The sequence below is a fragment of the Pelophylax lessonae genome, assembly GCF_965119305.1.
Source record: "Pelophylax lessonae genome assembly, chromosome: 7".
Lineage (NCBI taxonomy): Eukaryota > Metazoa > Chordata > Amphibia > Anura > Ranidae > Pelophylax > Pelophylax lessonae.
Window position 1 is genome coordinate 83,215,558 of NC_138774.1, and position 21,397 is coordinate 83,236,954.

The 21,397-nt window shown below is 44.4% G+C and overlaps 2 protein-coding genes across 3 annotated transcripts in view; one reads left to right on the top strand and one right to left on the bottom strand.

Annotated features, from left to right (window-relative positions):
- Positions 1–21,397, top strand: part of LOC309560100 (leucine-rich repeat and fibronectin type III domain-containing protein 1-like) — a gene marked incomplete at its 3' end in the record, with an annotated part of 327,508 nt that overhangs the window by 44,744 nt on the left and 261,367 nt on the right. The gene's annotated exons all lie outside the window — the stretch shown is intronic.
- LOC309560044 (poly(rC)-binding protein 2) lies at positions 244–1,893 on the bottom strand. Its single transcript, XM_082263550.1, has one exon. The coding sequence runs from the start codon at positions 1,565–1,567 to the stop codon at positions 608–610; it is 960 nt and encodes a 319-aa protein (XP_082119676.1). The 5' UTR covers positions 1,568–1,893; the 3' UTR covers positions 244–607.

Sequence of the window (21,397 nt, forward strand, 5' to 3'; positions counted from 1 at the left end):
CACTCGTTTGGAGCATCTGTGCTCCTTCGTCAGGCAGTGGGAGTGTCTCTCTTAGCGCAGGGAAGTTGCTACATTCATTTTTGTATTAATAAATGTATGCTACACTAAGCCAGCAGCACTGTCTCCTGCTTTTTATTCCTCAGAGCCCCTCCTTGCTCCAGTTGGCAGCTGCCGAACGTGGCCCCCCGCCCCCCCCCCCCACCTATTGGATCATTTTCTCAGCTGCTCCACACCCCCTCCTCCTTTTTTTTTTTTTTTTTTTCAGTCCGTCTTTATTTGTTTTCTGAAAAATTCCTGACGTTACAGAACTAAATTGAAATGCCTTTAATAACCCACTCTTTACATTGTGACTTAAATAAAAAAAATTAGGTAACAGGACAAACTTTTATAAAACTAAAATCTTTATCAGCAGGTTTTAACAGCAGAAGAGGAAAACCGAAATTGAGTTAAAATGTCATTTCAATAAAAGAAAAAAATTCATGAGTGGATGAGGAAAAAGCACGATGAAACTGAAAAACTTGCAAACTAGTTAAAACCTGAAAAAAGGCTGTTTGCAGGGCTATGCAGACTGACATGAGCTAAACAGAGAGGAGATGCTGGAAGTTGTTTAACTGCTTCCCATGCCACCAGCTTCTGAAGAAAGCCTGACATTGATAAGGTACTGGGCCAAACTAATGCTGGCTGTGGACCCAGTAATTGTAACCTGACGATCAGTGGAACCTTCAACAGGGTTAGCAATCTTAATCTGTGCTCCAGACATCTGGCGAATCTCGTTTATTTTAGCTCCTTGATGTCCAATGATACAACCGATCAGATCATTTGGAATGGTGAGTTCGTGGGAAGTTGTCTGAGCTGAAGCATCAATACCTCCACTGAATCCGGTGTTGCCACTATGGGACATAGGGAAGTGAGATTGCTGCATTGCCAGTTGGTGTAACTTGGTCAGATCAGGCTGAGGAATGGCATACTGTCCTTGAATGGTGTAGGCCTGCCCACCTGCAAAAATAACCGGAGAACTGGAGGGTTTTGGCCGATATGGGATGGTTACCCCCTTTGGAGGAGACTCCAGCATTACCACACAGATCTGTTTGACACAGTCAATGATGGACTGAGGAATACCGGCAATAGTGATTGCACGTTCTGTGGAGTTCGGCAGCATATCCCCTGCAACCTGAACCTGTGCCCATGTACTCTCCCTGATTTCCTTTATTTTACAACCTCCTTTGCCAATCAGTGATCCACACTGGCTTGCAGGAACCACTAGACACAGCGTAACAGGAGGTTTGCTGGAGGCAGTGCTGTTTGTCATTGAGCTGCTGATATCCTCTTCCAGTTTGTCAATTATCATTGAAAAGGCTTTGAAGATGGCATTTGTTGGACCAGCTAAGGTGATAATTCTTTCTGGGCAATTGCCTTCTGAGATGTTAATACGAGCCCCACTCTCTTCACGCATCTTTTTAACAGACTCTCCTTTCTTTCCAATGATGCTACCGACTTCCTTGCCATGCATCAGGAGTCTGATGGTGAGGGTAACATTCAGGCCTCCTTTAATAACACCGGTGTCCATAGTGAAACTAGTTCTGTTAGATCAGGGCTATAGTCAGAAGATGTAAAGGTAGTCTTTGGTCACAAGATAAGACAAGACTTCACACAGGACGAGATGGGACCGCCGCGAAGATGGGGCAAGAGCGGGACGGAGACCGGGGGGGAAGGGAGAAGGGGGAGGAAAAACAAGGGAGGAATGGGGAGGAAGGAACGATCCGGGGGCGAAGGGGGCCCCGGGGAGGGAGGGAAGGAGAGAGCCGGGCGGGCGAGGAATGGCGACGGCGGGAGGGGCTGGCGGGAGCTGCGGCTTATGCTGCTGCCTCTGCTGCTCTGGCCCCTCCTCCTTTTTATCCCCCCTCCCCAATCTTGTCCCCCCCTCCTTACTTTGTACTACCTACCAATACTAGAGAGCGCCATGACATCACCCACATTCATGTGGCACATAGTTGCCCTGTATCTGTAGAAATGAGTGAGCAGTATGTAGTGACAGGATAGGGCAGTATGCAGTACTAGGGTGGTTGGTGAGCAGCATTGAGTGGCAGTCTGTGATTAGCATGCAGTGGTAGTTAGTAAACAGCATGTAGTGTCTGTCAGTGAGCAGTATATAGTGGCAGTTAGTAAGCAGTAGGTAGTGGCAGTTAGTAAGCAGTAGGTAGTGGCAGTTATTAAGCAGTATGTAGTGGCAGTTAGTGAGCAGTATGTAGTGGCATTTAGTAAGCAGTATGTAGTGGCATTTAGTAAGCAGTGGTAGTGGAAGTTAGTAAGCAGTATGTAGTGGCAGTTAGTAAGCAGTATGTAGTGGCAGTTAGTAAGCAGTATGTAGTGGCAGTCAGTAAGCAGTATGTAGTGGCAGTTAGTAAGCAGTATGTAGTGGCAGTTAGTGAGCAGTCACATGGAATTCCAGCTGGAGAAACCTCTCTTCATCAGCCACTTAGAACACCACTGGAGATGACAGACCTACAGGGCCTGCTATGTCTGATCCTCTTCTATCTTCAGTAGCTGAATCAGCAATAGAAACCACCTGTGTGGAAAGGGCCACACATCCGGTTGCCAGGAGAGACGTTGGGGTAGGAGAAATCCAATATATCTCTCCGAGTAGAATGGAGGAGAGGGCTACAGACAGCCCCAGCCTCCCTTGCTGATCTGTACCCCCCTATAAACTGTAGAGACAAGGAAGGAAAGCCAAGTAGCTTAATCCAAGCTTTTTTTATACAGAGCCACATCTTAGACTTTTTAGCATTTTACCGAACACCCCCTGAGGAACTTAAACAGCATCCTGGTTGAAAAAGGCTGCTCTTGCTCTGCAGTGTATATTATGTCAGATCCCTGCCTCTTTGTTTCTACTGCTGTATAAAATGTGTGTTTTAGGAGGCTGTAGAGAAAAGAGGGCTGCAGATAAACAGGCATAATTTACGTAAGACTATTTGTTTAATCTGTGTATCACCTTAGCCTAGTCACTTCATTGGGTATATGTAAGGGAGTACAACCACTTTAAAGGGGCTGCGTTGGTCAACACAAGTTTCCTATGCTGTCAGTTTGTACCAATGCTGTGTGCTGGGAAAAAAAAACGAGGCAAGTTAAATTGTAATGCATCCCACCACTGCAGTGCATTGCAAAGTTCTGCAGTCAAAAGAAATTGCATTTTTTTTTTTATGCACCGCAGCATGTCAAAAATGTATGTCAATGAAACAAAGTGCAGTATAAAACATTTTTCACAGTGCTAATAAAAATGTATATCACGACATATGCACTGAAGTGCGTGATGTGGTGCAAAAATACAGTAAAAGGAAGAGCAACACTCTATGTAACACACCAGAAGATAGCTGAAGGACTCATATATGGTTTTGCATCAAATCCAACAAAGCAAAAATGGCAGCCGCTCAGATCAACTAGCAATAGAAGGGTGCTCATAGGCAGGGCAGTACACTGTAATTCTATAACATATATATATATATATATATGTACTGTATATATTGGGGGTTCAGTGATTTCTCCAATCAGTAGGCCTCAACAACCAGGCCAGTCATTCCTTTGCAAGCCTTGCTACTAATTAGGGCAAATGTCTAACACACCTTAGGCCCCTTTCACACGGTCTGCATTCCGTTGCGGACCGTGCTCTGCTCAGCGGGGATCAACCCGCCGATCCCCGCTGAGCCGGCGGATGACAGCTCCGTCTCCGCACTGTGTGTGGAGAGGGAGGTGTCAGAGCCCCGCTGCTTTCTATGGGGAATCGGATGAGAGCGGACCGCCTGTCCGTTCTCATCCGATCCCATCCCATCCAATCCCCTGGACAGATGGAAAATAGGGTTTCCATCCATCCGGATTTCACGGACAGGATCGGATGCGGATGGCAGCGGGTGTCAGCGGACATGTCACAGCTGACATCCACTGCTCCATAGGGCTGAATGGGGCATCCGATCAGATCCGCCTAAAAAACTGACAGGCGGATCTGATCGGAACGCCCGTGTGAAAGAGCCCTTCGATTATTAAAATACCCAGTCAAATAAGACTATTTTGCAGTTACATGATTTCGCCTTTTTCTTGTCTATTTCTGTCCATTGAGAGCTGTCCAGGAATCCACACCTGTCAGCCAGTTCAGATATCCTAGATATGTTACAAAAAGGTCGGCAACACAGGAATAGTTGTATTAAAGAGAGTGTCCCTGGGCTCCGTTTACGTGTACTCATCCCTAGCTCTGACAAATCTTGGCTTATTACTCTCCCTATAATTTCATACTATACCATTGTCTGTTTCTATCATAACATAATATAAATATATATATTTTTTTTTTTAAATGCCTCAATGAAAGATAATTATCTTTACAAGCTTAGACAGGGGTTGTTTTAGGACAAATAGGCTGCTCATTTGCAAGGAAATTTAACAATGTAGGAGATTTTTCCCTAAGAGGATGTAGTGGAGATTTACTTTGCAAGGAATACCCAGTCAGATGCAAAGAAAATAAAATTGAATAATAATAAAAACAAAATAAAAAACACAACAGGGTTGATTTATTAAAAGTGGAAAGTGCAAAATCTGGTGCAGTTCTGCAAAGAAACCAATCAGCTTCCAGTTTTTTATGTCAAAGCTTAATTGAACAAGCTGAAGTGAGAAGTTGATTGGCTACCATGGACAGCTGCACCAGATTTTGCACTCTCGAGTTTTATTAAACCAACTCCAGTATCATTGCTTGCACATGAGTGGGTGATGGAGGTCAGCAGATCTTCACCTCATCCATTGAAACGTGAACAACCTATTTGTCTTTAGTAAATCAACCACTATGAATGCTAAGATCGGAAAACATGTTTTTGGGTCAGTGATTGAAGATGAGTACAGTATAGGCATATCTAAAAGGATGCCAGATGTGTCTTCCCTTTTATAACGAAAGATGTAAGCAGTTAAGTCTTTTTATGTTCTCTGCAATACATTTCATCCAACCTCTGTCCTATTGGCAGAGTGCATTTTCAAAAAGGCTTGTTGGCACCTAGATCAAACCAGGAAAACTAAAAAAAAAAAAAAAAAAAAAAAAAGTGGACGTTGAAGATTCAGTCAAGTTAAAAATGACTGATTGACTAGCCATGTCAATGAGCAGGTTTTTAGTCTGTCCATGTAAATCTTCTTGCTTTATCTCTCAAAGACAGAAGCAAACAATGTACAGTGTAGAATCCTATAAAAAGTGCCTGTAGTGGATCCAGCAGCAGATGCAAGAGTTTATGGAATCAAAACTGACTGAATGTAAAACTCAAATTAAAGCACCAGTTTAAAAAAAAAAAAATATATAAAAAAAAATCCTGAAGGATCTTTTTCACACTTTATGCCATACACTTCGATTGAAGCTCTTGTGTGCTGTGGTTACATCCACCAACCACTAGGTCACTACTTTTCTGCACAAAGTCACTCATTTCAATTTGAACCCGGAGACTATCCCGTTGAAAATGTTTATTAATATATTTCCGATCTCCAGGAGGAGTTGGAGAGGAGGAAAAGAGAATGTCTATTTTTAAATAGTAAGAGAGCAAGTGATTAGGAGTATGAATTCAGTGGTCCAGATGGGTATAACCGTTAACAAGCTTATTCAGATTTCCTATGATCTAGAGGTCTCAAATTTTGGTAAGCTGCTCCTTAAACGTTCTAATGGAGGGTACTCCAACTACTTGGTGGTTTAGAGGAACCCTTAGATCTGTGAATTTGAAATTCCAAATGGTTGTGTTTTTGCCAGCTTAGAAACTGTTTATATCAGCTGGAGGACTTTATAGTGCCACTTATTTTCTGTTTTATTATATATGGGCACTAAAGGTTCTTCAGCTACCCAGTAACAATAGACCCTCACACAAAAACATGTAAAAAACACCATTACAGCCAAAATCAGTAAATGTAATAGCTCCAAAAACAATCTGTAGAAAACAAACACAAAAAAAAAAACAACAGGAGATATAGGAGAAGCTAGGTGCCCATAAACCCTGAATTCTGTCATAGTGAGCAAATTAAACACACATGTTTTGGCCCTACACCTAGTCCAGATTAGCAGGTGGAACAGTACGTTCAGAAGACACCTATGAATCCCAGATCTTATGAAACTTCTTAGGGCAACCCCTGACTTTGATCTTATATAAGGGAATGGCCTGATTAACTAAGGTAGGCCAAGGATGGAGAAGCTGGCGATATCCAGTAAATAGCTATGGATTTCTTAGCACAGTACAAAACTAAATGCAAAAAGAGCTAGGTAGGAAGAGCATCATCATCTATATAACCAAAGAGATATCATAAGGGATTACATATATTAGGCAATTGTAGCTAGAGACAAGAAAGCACTATTGGATTGGCATTCCCAGACCAGATGGTAGAATGTGCCCTCTGCTGAAGAGCATTTAGAACAAGTAGGGGTGTAATATGATCTATAAAGGAATTTAGTTTGCACAACCTTACCCCTGGATGACCATGGGTACTTGTAGGGGAAGAATTTCCAGCCAAACTTCCTTTGTAAGCTCCGGAATGTGCATACGTGATTCAGTAAGATGGAGGCTATCTGTTTTAGAACGGAGTAAAGTAGAATAGTATACAGAGATAAGTATAGAATGAGAAAAATTACGTAAAGAGGAGATAAAATACTAGTTGAAAATCTGAAAATTAAAGGAAAACCCCCAATAAGAATAAATGAGAGATCGGTTTTACTCCATGTCTAGACCAAAAAGCCCCATCAGTCCAACAGAAAATTTTGGGTAGACGCGGTTAATGCCATAATGAGGAGAAAGGGGAATATACATTTGCTGAGCCAGAAGCAAGCAGTTTAGAAAGTTAGAAAACCCGCAGTATCATGGATAAGACGCTCGTACTTGCCTAACCCAGAGTAGATTGTCAGTAAATTAAGTTTTCTATAGACTTATATGAGGTGAGAATAGCTCCTTCCAGTGCTGAAGCAGCGCTATTAGGCTCCGGAAGCTACATAATTTGAAGGTTGGGAAAGGCCAGGCCCCCCTCTAGAACTGGTAATTGCAGGGTATCTTTTGCTATTTGAGCAGCCTTACCTCCCAGATAAAGGAGGTGAGAAGAGAGTCAATCTCTTGAAAGCAACTTTTTGGGCTATACACTGAAGAATTACTTAAGAGGAAGCAAGGCAAGTGTAATGGTGCTGGTGGCTGAGCCTGACGTGCAGAGGTAGCCTCGTGGGATCTGGTACAACAGGAACACGGACGGGTCACACTGGTGGTAGACACGGGCTAGTCTGAGGTGCGGAGTCTAAGTGCTAGCTGGTTTTCACTAGAGCCCCTGGTGGTGGGGATAGACTGCGCTGCAAGCTAACACCAGGTCGCGGTCCCCAGGGTTGCCCCACCAGGAGGTGAACACGTCCAGAATCAGAAGCAGATAAGCCGACAAGGATAAGGCAGGAGAGTGGTCACAGGAACGAGCCAAGGTCAGGGCGGGCAGCAAGCAGACGAAGTAGTGGACAAGCCGGGAGGTCGATCAGGAAGTCAACAGGAAACAGCAGGTTCAGGATCAGGAAGTACAGGTAAAGCTGCAGACAAGACAGCAATGGCTCAGTGCTGCTGTGGTGTTTAAATAGGCCAGCCTTTTGCCAATTAGTGCAATTAGTCTGCACTAAGTTAACTCTTAACTGGCAGATTCATGACAGCACTTCAGTGTACACAGGGAGTGTTCCTAACATTGCCCCCCCCTTAAGGGCAACCTCCGGGTGCCCAATAGGTTTTTCTTTTGTGGGTGACTGCGAAAGAAAGCATAGATCAGTTCTTTAGCATGGATATTCCGTTCCGGTTCCCAGGAATTTTCTTCCAGGCCGTAACCTTTCCACTTTATGAGAAACTGTAATTGACCTCTCCTCCTCCTGCAATCCAAAATAGCTTCCACCTCATATTCTTCCTCCCCATCGACAATCACAGGTTCGGGTGGTTCCGAGCTTCTGCCCGGGAAGGAGTTAGGGACTGTAGGTTTTAACAAGGAGACATGAAACACCGGATGAATTCTAAGAGAATCAGGTAAGTGTAATTCATATGAGACCTCGTTGAGTTTCCTCTTGACCGGGAAGGGTCCAATAAACTTGGGTGCCAATTTCTTTGAGGGACAGGCTAGGCGGAGGTTGCATGTAGATAGCCATACCTGGTCACCTGGTTGAAGGATTAGTTCCCCTCTCCTCTTCCTGTCAAAAATCTTTTTAGAGGCTGCTTGTGCCCTTATTATAGCATCCTGCAGCAGTTTACAATTGCGGTTGAGGAAGCTAATGATATCCTGTACTGCTGGAACTGTGGGTTCAGCGGGAACGTCCGGTAAGAAGGACGGATGGAAACCGTAGTTTGCGAAGAATGGAGCTTGCCCTGTAGCAGAATGTTTAGCATTGTTGTATGCAAACTCTGCCAATGGTAGTAGGGCCACCCAGTCATCCTGGACAAATGTGGTGAAACAACGGATATACTGTTCCAACGTCTGGTTTGTCCTTTCGGTTTGTCCATTAGTCTGAGGATGGTAGGCGGAAGACAAGGACAGCTCAATCTTCAACGCGTCGCACAAGGCTTTCCAGAAGCGGGAGGTAAACTGGACCCCTCTATCTGAAACAATATTTGCAGGAACCCCATGAAGCCTAACGATCTCTTTAATAAAAACTTCTGCAGTCTCCTTGGCCGTGGGCGTATTCCTGAGTGGCAAGAAATGGGCCATCTTAGATAGACGATCAACGACCACAAAAATGGCGGAACAGCCCTCTGAGGGGGGAAGCTCCACTATGAAGTCCATGGCGACCATCTTCCAAGGCCTGTCAGGGACTGGTAGTGGCCTGAGCAGGCCCCACGCCTTGTTTCTTACAGACTTGCTCCGGGTACAGACGGTACAAGACTTCACGTACTCCCTGCAACTCTGTTCCAGATCTGGCCACCAAAATGTTCGTTGTAATAGATCCAGGGTCTTATGAGTACCAAAATGGCCCGCCAGAGGGTGGTCATGGCATAACCCTAAAACCGTCACTCGGACCTCTTCAGGGACAAAGATCTTGTCTTCAAGCCATAATAACCCATCTCTGGGTACCAAGGACACCTCAGGGAGACAGAGATTCTTTGCAGAAGCTTGCTTTATTTGGGCCATCAGGTTGGTCTGTAATAACAAAAAATTACCTGCGGACAGGATGGTGTCGGGTACTGGCACTTCCTTTGGATCATCAAACATGCGGGAGAGCGCATCTGGCTTGACATTTTTAGATCCCGGCCGGTAGGTAATATGGAAGGAAAATCTTGAGAAAAACAATGCCCAACGTGCCTGACGTGGCCTCAGCCGTTTAGCAGCTCTTAAATACTCAAGATTCTTGTGATCTGTGAAGATGAGGATAGGATGCGTTGCCCCTTCCAACAAGTACCTCCACTCCTCAAGGGCAGCCTTAATGGCCAGAAGTTCTCGATCGCCAACGTCATAGTTCCTTTCTGCTGGGGAAAGTTTACGAGAGAAGAAGGCTATAGGATGTATGAGATCTTTAGTACCCTGCCTTTGCGAAATAACTGCCCCCACGGCCACTTCTGATGCATCTACTTCAAGAAGGTAAGGAAGGGCAGGATTCGGGTGACTCAGGATGGGAGCAGTTGTAAAGAGCCTTTTCAAGGTTAGAAAGGCAGTCTGGGCTTCAGGAGGCCAATTGAACCGGGTATTCTGCTTCGTGAGCTGTGTAATGGGGGAAATGATGTCAGAGAATCCCTTAATAAATCTCCTGTAAAAGTTGGCAAAACCTACGAAGCGCTGGACCCCCTTCTTGTCTGACGGGGGTGGCCAGTCCAAGATGGCTGAGACCTTTTGGGGATCCATCTTAATTCCTTCAGTGGAAATTATGAGACCTAGGAACTGAATACTCTGGCGTTCAAATTCGCACTTCTCCGGCTTGGCATATAATCCGTGTTGGCGGAGTCTGCCGAGGACATTTTTGACATGTCCCCGATGTTGATCCAGGGATGCAGAGAAAATCAAGATATCGTCCAGGTAGACAATAACAAAGATATCTAACCAGTCTCTGAAAATATCATTTACAAAATGTTGAAAGGTTGCTGGGGCGTTGCACAGGCCGAAGGGCATCACCAGATATTCAAAATGCCCAAACCTGGTGCGAAACGCTGTTTTCCACTCATCCCCCTCACGAATACGGACCAAATTATAGGCCCCACGTAAGTCTAACTTAGTGAAAATGGAGGCTGACCTCAGTCTTTGGAAAAGTTCTGGTACCAGGGGAAGAGGGTAACGGTTCTTGACCGTGATCTTATTTAGTTCCCGATAGTCCACACAGGGGCGGAGAGAGTGGTCCTTTTTTTCCACGAAGAAGATTCCTGCCCCTGCTGGGGATGTCGATGGACGAATGAACCCCTTCTTTAGATTTTCATCCACGTATTCTTTCAGAGCCTCCAATTCCCGTTCTGACAAAGGGAAGATACGACCGAATGGAATCCCGGCCCCAGGAAGTAACTCGATCGGGCAGTCGTATGTGCGATGAGGAGGAAGGGTCTCGGCCCCCCGTTTACTAAAAACGTCCAGGTAGCCATGATAAGGCTTAGGCACAGCAGAAAGCAGATCTGTGTCAGAGTCCAAACAGAGCAGGGTACTGGCAGGGCTGAGAGAGACCGGTAAACAGGAGTTTATGCAGTAATCAGACTGAAATTTGATCGTTCTTGTCATCTAATCGATTTGCGGGTTGTGGGCCTGCAGCCACGGCAATCCCAGGATAACCGGAAATAAAGGGGAAGCAATAGCATCCAGGCTGAGTAGCTCTTTGTGACCTGAAGAAGTGACCATAGGAAGTGGAGGGGTCTCCTGAGTCACAGGTCCAGACTTAATATGAGACCCATCTGCAAGAAAAATGGAAAGTCCTTGAGTCTTGGTTTGAAGAGGGATGTGTTGTTGGATGGCGAACGTGAGATCAATGAAACAGCTGCACGCTCCAGAATCAATAATTGCGGTGACTGGTATTGTACCTCCCGGGAGTTGAAACGAAACAGGGAGCGCTAAGTGAGTAGCACTGGCAGCGGATGCTGGATAACTTGAAGGAGAGATGGAGAGAAACTTACGTAACTTTGCTGGGCAAGAACGTACGTAATGGCCGGCTTCACCACAGTATAGGCAGAGGTTATTCTTTTGCCGGCGGTGTCGTTCTTCAGCGGTTAGGGTAGACCGCATAACGCCAACCTGCATGGGTTCTGGGGCATCTGGTGTGAAGTTAGCAGGAGCCAGGTTGGCCGGAATGGGCCTGGTGGAGGTGACATGAGCCGGAGTTGCGAACCGCGGCATCATCCAGAACGGGCGTGGGTGCTGGGCAGACCTTTCCGCACGGCGCTCACGAAGCCGGCGATCTATCTGGATAGCCAATGAAAACAATGCCTCTAGGGAGTCTGGAATGCCAACTCGGGCTAGCTCGTCCTTCAGACCCTCAGATAGGCCTGAGCGGAACTGGTGACGTAGCGCTGCGTCGTTCCACTCGGTATCAGTACTCCACCGTCTAAAATCCGAGACGTACTCCTCTACTGCTCTGCGGCCTTGCTGGAGTGCATGAAGAGCAGCTTCCGCTGTGGAAGTGCGCTGTGGATCATCATATAATTGAGCCATGGCACCAAAAAAGGAAGACAAGGAGTCTAGGTGTGGGCTGCACTCTTCAAGAAGTCGGTGTGCCCAGGACTGGGGTTCATCCAAGAGTAGGGAGATGACAAATCCAACCTTGGTGGCTTCCAAGGAGAAAGTCCGGGGCTGCAGTGAAAAATAAAGTTCGCATGCGTTTCGGAACGCCCTAAATTTGTCCCGATCTCCTGAAAATCGCTCTGGTGTAGGAACCCTGGGTTCAGGTGGTAGCATCACCACTGTGGGTCCTGAGACCGAACCTGTTGGTGTCGTGGAAGTTGGGGGTACCAAAGAAACAGGAGGGATCCCCGGGTTAGTCACAGAGTGCATGCGTTCCTCCAAGTGCACATAGCTGTCCTGGAGCGACTTGACTGTTTGCGACAATGCTGCCAAGTGTTGGCAGATCTCGTCCAGAGGAGAGGCCCCTCTTGCAGGCTCCGACATGGCTGTCTTGTACTGTAATGGTGCTGGTGGCTGAGCCTGACGTGCAGAGGTAGCCTCGTGGGATCTGGTACAACAGGAACACGGACGGGTCACACTGGTGGTAGACACGGGCTAGTCTGAGGTGCGGAGTCTAAGTGCTAGCTGGTTTTCACTAGAGCCCCTGGTGGTGGGGATAGACTGCGCTGCAAGCTAACACCAGGTCGCGGTCCCCAGGGTTGCCCCACCAGGAGGTGAACACGTCCAGAATCAGAAGCAGATAAGCCGACAAGGATAAGGCAGGAGAGTGGTCACAGGAACGAGCCAAGGTCAGGGCGGGCAGCAAGCAGACGAAGTAGTGGACAAGCCGGGAGGTCGATCAGGAAGTCAACAGGAAACAGCAGGTTCAGGATCAGGAAGTACAGGTAAAGCTGCAGACAAGACAGCAATGGCTCAGTGCTGCTGTGGTGTTTAAATAGGCCAGCCTTTTGCCAATTAGTGCAATTAGTCTGCACTAAGTTAACTCTTAACTGGCAGATTCATGACAGCACTTCAGTGTACACAGGGAGTGTTCCTAACAGCAAGAAAATCATTTTAAATATGTTTACCCTTCCTCAATGAGTCAGGGGAAGGTTGGCCAGAACGTGACTGCGTTCTTAAGTCTACCAATGAAAGGGTCTAGATTATTCTTAAGGTATAGGAAAAGAGGTTGTTGTATTATGATTCCCAAGTAACGAAAACCAGACACAAGCTTTAAGGGGCGGAAGAGTTCTTCAAGGATATTTGAGAAAGAATTACTTCACATTACAAGTAGCTAAAAAGTTCAGGGATCACTTGTTATTAAGTTCTTTTATTGCTTGTTTTGAATATGTAAATATTTTATTGTCTGAACACAGGTGTCCATTAAAATATGAAGAACTTCATAAATGAACTAAATAGAATAGCTACAGTGCTTCCTGGAAGGCATTTCTAGGTCATAGAATGATTTCACTTGTGGTTTGAAGTCCCAATTTAACCATGAAGAAAATGCCAAAAACCCATTTCACCCATTCCCTCGGCCCATGTGGTTATAGGTTTATCCATCTTCTTCATCATGTGTAAAGAACCTGTCTTCTTATTCAGAAATGCACTTACTCACTCTTCTTGCTGCCGTGCAGAACCTGTCTCTCTATTCATTGTATTTGAAGCAGTCAGCCAGTTATTTTGGCAGGTTTATAAAGCTTCTTATTTCCAAGGTAATATGAGCTGTAACACAGATTCAGTTTGACTGCTTTGCTCATTAATTTTTGTGATTATTTATATTATTTATTTACGAGACAAATCAGCCTGACTGTATAACAACCAGCACGGAGAGACAAAGATAGAGGGTGTGCTGGTTTACAATTACAGACAAGGCAAGAGCCAACGGAGGTGTTTAGCTGGGAATTTACTGGCAGATCAGTGAGTGAGAATGACGGCACGGAGACTGCTGTGCCACCGAAACACGGCTTGACTGCATTTAGACAGGGCTACATTTTAAACTTCATGTTGGTCTAACCATTCATAAATGATGACATCCTTTCATGAAAACTCCAACCCTTGTGTAATGTGATTATTTTAGTAAAGGCGAATGCTTTCATGGGAATTTTTTGCCAACTATTTTTTTAACTGTACAGACAAACTCACAAGAGAAAGGAACAGTTTCGTATTTTTTGAAGTATTGTAAGTCCTATGACTCTTCTCAAAATCCCTTCCACCCACCTACCCCGCTACGTCATGTGCTGCATTTAGGCACAAGAGTTGGCCAGAATAGGACAACCCAATAAGTAATAAAGTATCACAGTTTATAAACTTTGGGGGATGATGCTGCCCTCATTGCCCCCCGTCATAAGTGCTGACCAATGAGTGCCATTATGATATATACAGCAACTTTATTATTTAAATTGCAAAAATCTCTTTAGGTAGTGATGTGCAAGCTGGCAATTGCCCTTCCTTACGCCCAAATCCCTCTTTCATGCATAACTGTCCCTGTGTTTTGTCCATAAATCTGTATAAGTATTACTCAAAGGAATTTGTATGGTTTTAAATGTAGCACCCTCCTAGGTAGGTGCTGGGTAAAAGCATCTATTGCTCCTGCTGCTTATCAGGGGAGCCTGATCTATTAGTTTGCCTGTCACATGTTTCCAGGTGTGATTCACTGGGTCTGAGGGAGTGTCCCCACTGTATCCAATGAGGGAACTTGTTGGACAGTGGAGGAAACCCAGCCAGTGACACATCAGGTTTTATGACAGTCCCAGTGGGAGGGCATTCTTGCAATGCATCCTGGGATTAATCATAAATACTGGGGGGACATGTGACAGGGCATCTTTGGTGGGAAGCAGAGTCCCAGGAGGGGGCAGATGGCTGGTCTCTCCTCCTGCAGGTGTGAGAAAGGTGGTCTTAGGCAGTCAGTCTAGTGAACCAGGTGTGGAGCTGAGCTGCAGAGGATCCAGAGTGCTGACAGTGGAGCTGCTGGCAGAGTCTCTGGAGAAAAACTTTGTTCGTTAGTACCAGAAGATTTGCCTAAGGGTCTGCCCAGGAAGGGGGGGCCACTCCAGTGAAGTCAGGGGATCAAGGAGCTAGCTCACACAGAGAGTATTACAGGAAAGGGGGTGTCGGATAGATCACCCTGAAGAATAGGGACAAGGGTGTGCCAGGAAGGACCCTGAAGAGTGTTCTGCAGTACAGTACAGTTTAACTCAATAGATCATTACCTACTTCTTCACCGCTACTGACAGGGTGAAGCAGCGGCCTTGCCGCATTCAGCAATATTCAGTCGTTCCAGCAGATTGTGCATAGTTATATAAGTTGGAGTATCCCACTCATTCCCTTCTCCTACCCAAGTTCTCAATAAAAACACAACAACCAAAGCTACTGGACTGTTTCCCGACTGAGCCAAAACACTTGTAAAATGTTGAACTGTCATGCTGTTGCTAATGGTAACCCAGGGTAACCTGTAACCAGCAGATCCCAAGGGAGTAGTGCTACCTAAAAATAAGACATTGATTTTAAAAAAAAATGTAAAGTAATAGCTACTATTGGACAAACTGCTGCCCAAAGATCTTCCCCGGGCTGCTTATATAAGCAAAAGCCTAGATGTATCATCATATAATCTTCTGCAGAGATTTGCCGAGATCACATAACCGAAAGAATAGGTTGGAACTGGAAGGAGCGGGGAGCAGAATTTTCTCCAATGGATAAGTATTTCAACCATTTTATTACTCTCTATAAATGTAACTCAGCAACGCTGCTAAAAGAACTTTAACATTTGTGTATAGGTCCACTTACAGTGACAGTGTCTACCTTGAAGTTATATCATTGCATTGCCAATGCTTAAAAATAGTGATGTCGCCCAAGGCAACCTGTCATTTTCATTCCCGTGCTCACAGAGGTTCTGGCATTAGACAGTTGAATGCTAAGCGAAGGGCTTAGCTTCAAGCGAGGAGGTGTTTAATCTTAATTGGAGAGGGGCTCTATGTTCAGCCTCAGCATTGGATCCAAAACTACAAAAAATGGCATTAGAGTTAGAATATGACCATAAATTAGGGAGATTTTTCAGTGAAATGTAAAACCCTCTTTCAGTTCCAAAATGTACTCTTTGGCATTGGCCTATCTAGAGCATTTGGCACCCGGGGTGGATCCAAATTCTGGCACCCCCTCCCCTCCCCCCAACTCAAAAATGTAAAAACACCCACAAAAAATTGTAATGTTTTCAAAAATTTTTATTTCACAAATTTCACAGCCCCCCCCCCCATCACAGTGCCCCTTGCAGTCTGCCCCCACCCCTCTGTCTCTCTAATCTCCCCAAATCCAGTAACGTGGGGGGCGGGCCGAGACCTGCTGTCTGTGTCAATGGACGCAGCAGCGGGACTCGTGAGCGCGTCCGCATGGGTGCCCCCATGGAAAGCGGCTCTCCGTGGGGGCACCCAATGAAGAGGAGGATCTGGAGTGCCACTGGGGCACCCCAGAAGAGGAGGATCGGGGCTGCTCTGTACAAAACCCTTGCACAGAGCAGGTAAGTATAACATGTTTGTTATTAAAAACGTTATTAAAAAAAAAAAAACTTTACAATCACTTTAATGATATATAACCATTTCAGTGATGCAGGGCTGTGTGAAGTCTATTTACTTATCTGAAATCAGTTTTGCTCAGAGAGACTTGTTAGGGGAGGCACTATCATTTATATCAGTTTGGATCTCTTATTATCTATTGTAGCATTTCTGTCTAAACACAGCTGACTTTAGATAAGAAATTGGACTCCACACAGCCATCCACTCTTCAGCAAAGTTAACCCCTTCATGCCTAAGCCTTTTTCTGACACTGGTTGCTTACAAGTTAAAACCAGTATTTTTTGCTACTTAGAAGTCCCAAACATTATATATATTTTAGCAGAGACCCTAGAGCAGGCATGTCCAACCTGCGGCAATGCGGCCCACTGCCCCCTGACAATGCTGGGGAGGAAGGAAATTGAGTCGGGGGCACGGCCACAGAGGCAGCCTCAGAGGGGATCATCCACTAGTTGTGTTAAATTAGAGCTGGGGGGGGGGGGGGCGCGGCAGCACAGGAAGGGTGCGGCGGTGTTTTATTACGTATATACCTTAACTATAGTATATATTATAGTATATATTTTATATGCGGCCCGAGAAAATTTCTGTACACTCAATGTGGCCCAGAGAAGCCAAAAGGTTGGACACCCATGCCCTAGAGAATAAAAAGGGTGATCATTGCAATATTTTATGTCACACAGTATTTGCGCAGCAGTCTTTCAAATGCAATTTTTTGGGGAAAAAAATAAATTTCATGAATGAAAAAAAAAACACTAAAGTTAGCCCAATTTTTTTGTATAATGTGAAAGATTATGTTATGCCGAGTAAATAGATACCTAATATGTCATGCTTTAAAATTGCGCATACCCGTCGGTCCGTTCTCATCCAATCCCATCCGATCCGATCCGCTGGATGGATGGAAAATAGGGTTTCCATCCGTCCAGATTTGACGGATCGGATGTCAGCGGACATGTCTCCGCTGACATCCAATGCCCCATAGAGATGCATGGGGGGACCGTTCAGATCCACCAAAAAAAGGACAGGTGGATCTGAACTGTCCACATGTGTGAAAGAGCCATAAGGCCCCTTTAACACATACAGTCCACTCAGTTCATCAGTTCTGTCACGTCAAAATGTATCCGTTTTTTATCCATTTTTCATCCGTTTTTCATCCTTTTTCATCCGTTTTTCGTCCTTTTTCATCCGTTTTTCATCCATTTTTCATCCATTTTTCATCCGTTTTTCATCCTTTTTTCATCCTTTTTCATCCTTTTTCATCCTTTTTCATCCGTTTTTCATCCATTTTTCAGCCGTTTTTTCTACGTCCACTACCAATGCAAAAACGGATGAAAAACGGACCGTTTCTCCGTTTAAATCCGTTTTTCGTCCAAATTGTTTTTTTGACGGATGAAAAATAGGGCATTCCTCCGTTCCAAAAAACGGACATTGACGGAAGCGGATGAAAACGGATGTTAACGGATGATCGTCTGTTGTCATTCATTTTTACATAGAGATGCATTGATGTCCGTTTTTCATCCTTTAACGGATGGATGAAAAATGGACAAACGGACCGTATGTGTGAAAGGAGCCTTATGCTATATGGAGGCGCACCAGATTTTGCACTCTCCAGTTTTAGTAAATCAGCCCCCAAATGTGGAGCTTACAGGGCACAGTGCCACCAACCCCTCCATCAGGCAACAGTGTGGTATAAAAACTGGCCACTTGCAATGTGCCTTTGAACTTGTTAGAAAATGTGACTATTCTGGGAAAAGCCAATTCCCTGGCAGAGCCACCTCCCTGCTTGCATGTCATAGTGCTGTCTTCTTCTGGGAGTGTCTAATTACTGTTACTGCCTGGCTGACCCCTCCCTTCACCTCTTTACCACTTGAGTGACAGCTGTAAGTCTGCTAGGGCTGCTGATATCACATCCAAGATAGTGGCACCCAGCAGGAGTCTCAAGGCTTTTAGATGTCCACACAAGGGAGGCTTTTGCTGGTAAATACAAAATTGTACAAAGCGCCACCGTCCCACCGTGCTTACGCGCAAATGTGAACACATACGTTACTCCCGCACGCATATGTAAACTGTGATCGCACCACACATGTGAGGTATTGTCGCAAACGTCAGAGCGAGAGCAATAATTCTAGCCTTAGACCTCCTGTGCAACTCTAAACTGGTAACCTGTAAAGGCATTTAAATTGTCGTCTATGGAGAATTTTAAGCCCCGTAGTTTGCCGCCATTCCATGGGCAGATGCAATTTTAACCCCTTGCCGACCGCTCACATTGAGCGTACTGCGGCAAAGTGGCCCGAATCCGTCCAGCGACGTAGACCTGATCACCGCCGCTCTTCCCCGATCGTCGGGGATCGAGTGAGGAAATCCCCCCGCTTGTGTAAACAAAGCGGGCGGATCTCCTATGTGAGAGGCAGGGACAGAATACAGGATTCAGCATAGCTGAACCTGCGATCTGTGTCTGTGTCACTCAATCCCCTCCCCCCACACACATCAGTAAGCACCAGGCATACATTTAACCCCTTGATCACCAATAAAGTTAACCCCTTCTCTGCCAGTGTAATTTTTACAGTAACAGTGCATATGTATAGCACTGATTACTGTAGTAATGTCACTGGTCCCCCCAAAAGTGTCAAAAATGTCAGTCAAGGGTCCGATCTGTCTGCCGCAATGTCGCAGTCCCGCAAAAAAAATCGCAGATCACCGCCATTACTAGTTTAAAAAAAAAACAATAAAAATGACATAAATCTTTCCCGTAGTTAGTAGCTGCGATAACTTTTGCGCAAACCAATCAAAATACGATTTTTGCGGGTTTTTTTACCAAAAATATGTAGTAGAAAACAAATTTGCCTAAAATGTTAAGAAATTTTGATTTTTAAATTTTTTTTTGGGGGGGGGGGGGGGGGAATTTCATATAAAAAAATGTGAAAAATATTGTTATTTTTTCGAAATTGTTGCTCTTTTTTTGTTTATAGCGCAAAAAGTAAAAATCGCACATGTGATCAAATACCACCAAAAGAAAGCTCTATTTGTGGGACAAAAAGAACATAAACTTAATTTGGGTACAGCGTGGCATGACTGCGCAATTTTCCGTTAAAATAACGCAGTGCCAAATCGCAAAATATAGCCTGGTCTGGAATGGGGTAAAATCTTCCGGTCTTAAAGCGCTTAAAAATACGCTCATTGAGTATGTTTTTGTCAAAGACATGTAGCTAAATACCTTTTGGCCTAAATATATGACAAAAATTTAATATATTGGATATTTTTTAACTGTCAAAGTAGAAAAATATTGTTATTTTTTCAAAATTGTCGCAAAAAATGAAAAGCGCACAGGTGATCAAATACTACCCAAAGAAAGCTCTGTTTGTGGGAAAAAAAGGACGTAAATTTTGTTTGGGTACGGCGTTGCACAACCGCGCAATTGTCAGTTAAAGTCGCACAGTGCCAAGTTGCAAAAAGTAACCTGGACGTAAAGCAGGAAAATCCTCTGGTGGTAAAGTGGTTAAAGTGTGACATGTTAGGTATCTATTTACTTGAAGTAACATCCTCTTTCACATTATACAAAAAAAAATTGCGCTAACTTTCAAAAAAAAAAAATTGCGTTTGAAAAACCACTGTGAAATTGCAACACACACCATTTTATTTTATAGGGTCTCTGCTAAATATATATATATATAATGTTTGGGGGCTCTAAGTCATTTTCTAGCAAGAAAAAGTAAATTTTTACATGTAGGAGCGAAGTGTCAGAATAGGCTTGGGAAGGAGGTGGCTAAATCATGCTTTTTCGGATACAGTATATTACATATTTTGTGTGATATATACAGTTTATATATATATGCAGTATATATATATACACTGTATTTTCTGGCGTATAAGACTACTTTTGAACCTCAAAAAAATCCCCCAAAAATGGGGGGTCGTCTTATACGCCGAGTATAATATCTCCAAGGTAACCTAAGTATAAGTATTATCGGTAGATGAAAATTAGGGGGGTCGTCTTATACGCCCAGTCGTCTTATACGCCGGAAAATACGGTATGTTTGTGTGTTTTAGCAATGTTATTTCCTCTACAGGTTATACAAGGTTTCAGGGCTCTTGCAGCTCCCCGGTATCCTCTCCGGGTTGTTGGAATGTCAGAATTGTGTTGAATGTTAAGAGACTGCATGTTGTCAATAGGATTTTCTCTAATCTGTTGTATGATGTATCTGCATGCTTCTTCTTGGGACTAGGCAGCATGTGGTGAGTTTGCGGTTGCCACTTTGATGGTGGATTGTGTCTGATGATGAAAGGCATGGAGAAGCAGCAAGAAGCTTGACTAGTGATCTTGGTAGAGGGAGGGAGAATCACTTGTAAAGTGGAATTTAGAGGGTCTTTTTCCTTTATTTATCTTCAATAAAAGAAGATATGATTGCTCAGATCTAAGATCCATAGGGTATTATCCTGTATTTTTATATTTTTATATTTAAAGGTAGGATATTAACCTATGCTATGATAGGAAATAATTTGCAATTAAAGGGAAACAATCCTCTCGAGGCTAATCAAGTACATAGTAACAATGTTAGAATCTCCATAGCAAATCCATACCGGCTTTCATCTTTAGGATACTTAGGCTTCTGTAGTAACTGTCTGAGATTACTAATACTATAACAGACTGGTGCCACTCCAAGCCTGCAGTACCAGTCTCTCAGGTTTGTACTCCGTATTCAGGTGCTAGCAGAGATATCTTGCTCCAAGATAAAATATAGTATACAAGTATCACCGCACACTGTATTCAACCACCGGGTGAAGTAAATGAAAGACAGGCTTCAACTCAAATCCCAACCGATTGGTCATGCCCCTTTGACGTGTTTTACCCACCCTTGCACCTAATCATAATTCTATGATTAAGCCCAATGAAACCCAAGTGCTCGATTAAGCCCCACACTGTATATATAGCTGTTGTGGGTGAGAAGATAATCCTACACTATATTACCAAAATTATTCAGACGCTTGCCTTTACACACACATACTTTACTGGCATCCCAGTCCGTAGGTTTCAATATTGAGTTGGCCCACCCTTTGCAGCTAAAACAGCTTCAACTCTTCTGGGAAGGCTGTCCACAAGGTTTAGGAGTGTGTCTATGGGAATGTTTGACAATTCTTCCAGAAGTGCATTTGTGAAGTCAAGCACTAATGTGAATGAGAAGGCCTGACTCGCAGTTTTCGCTCTAATTCATCCCACAGGTGTTCTATCGGACTGAGGTCAGGACTCTGTGCCGACCAGTCAAGTTCCT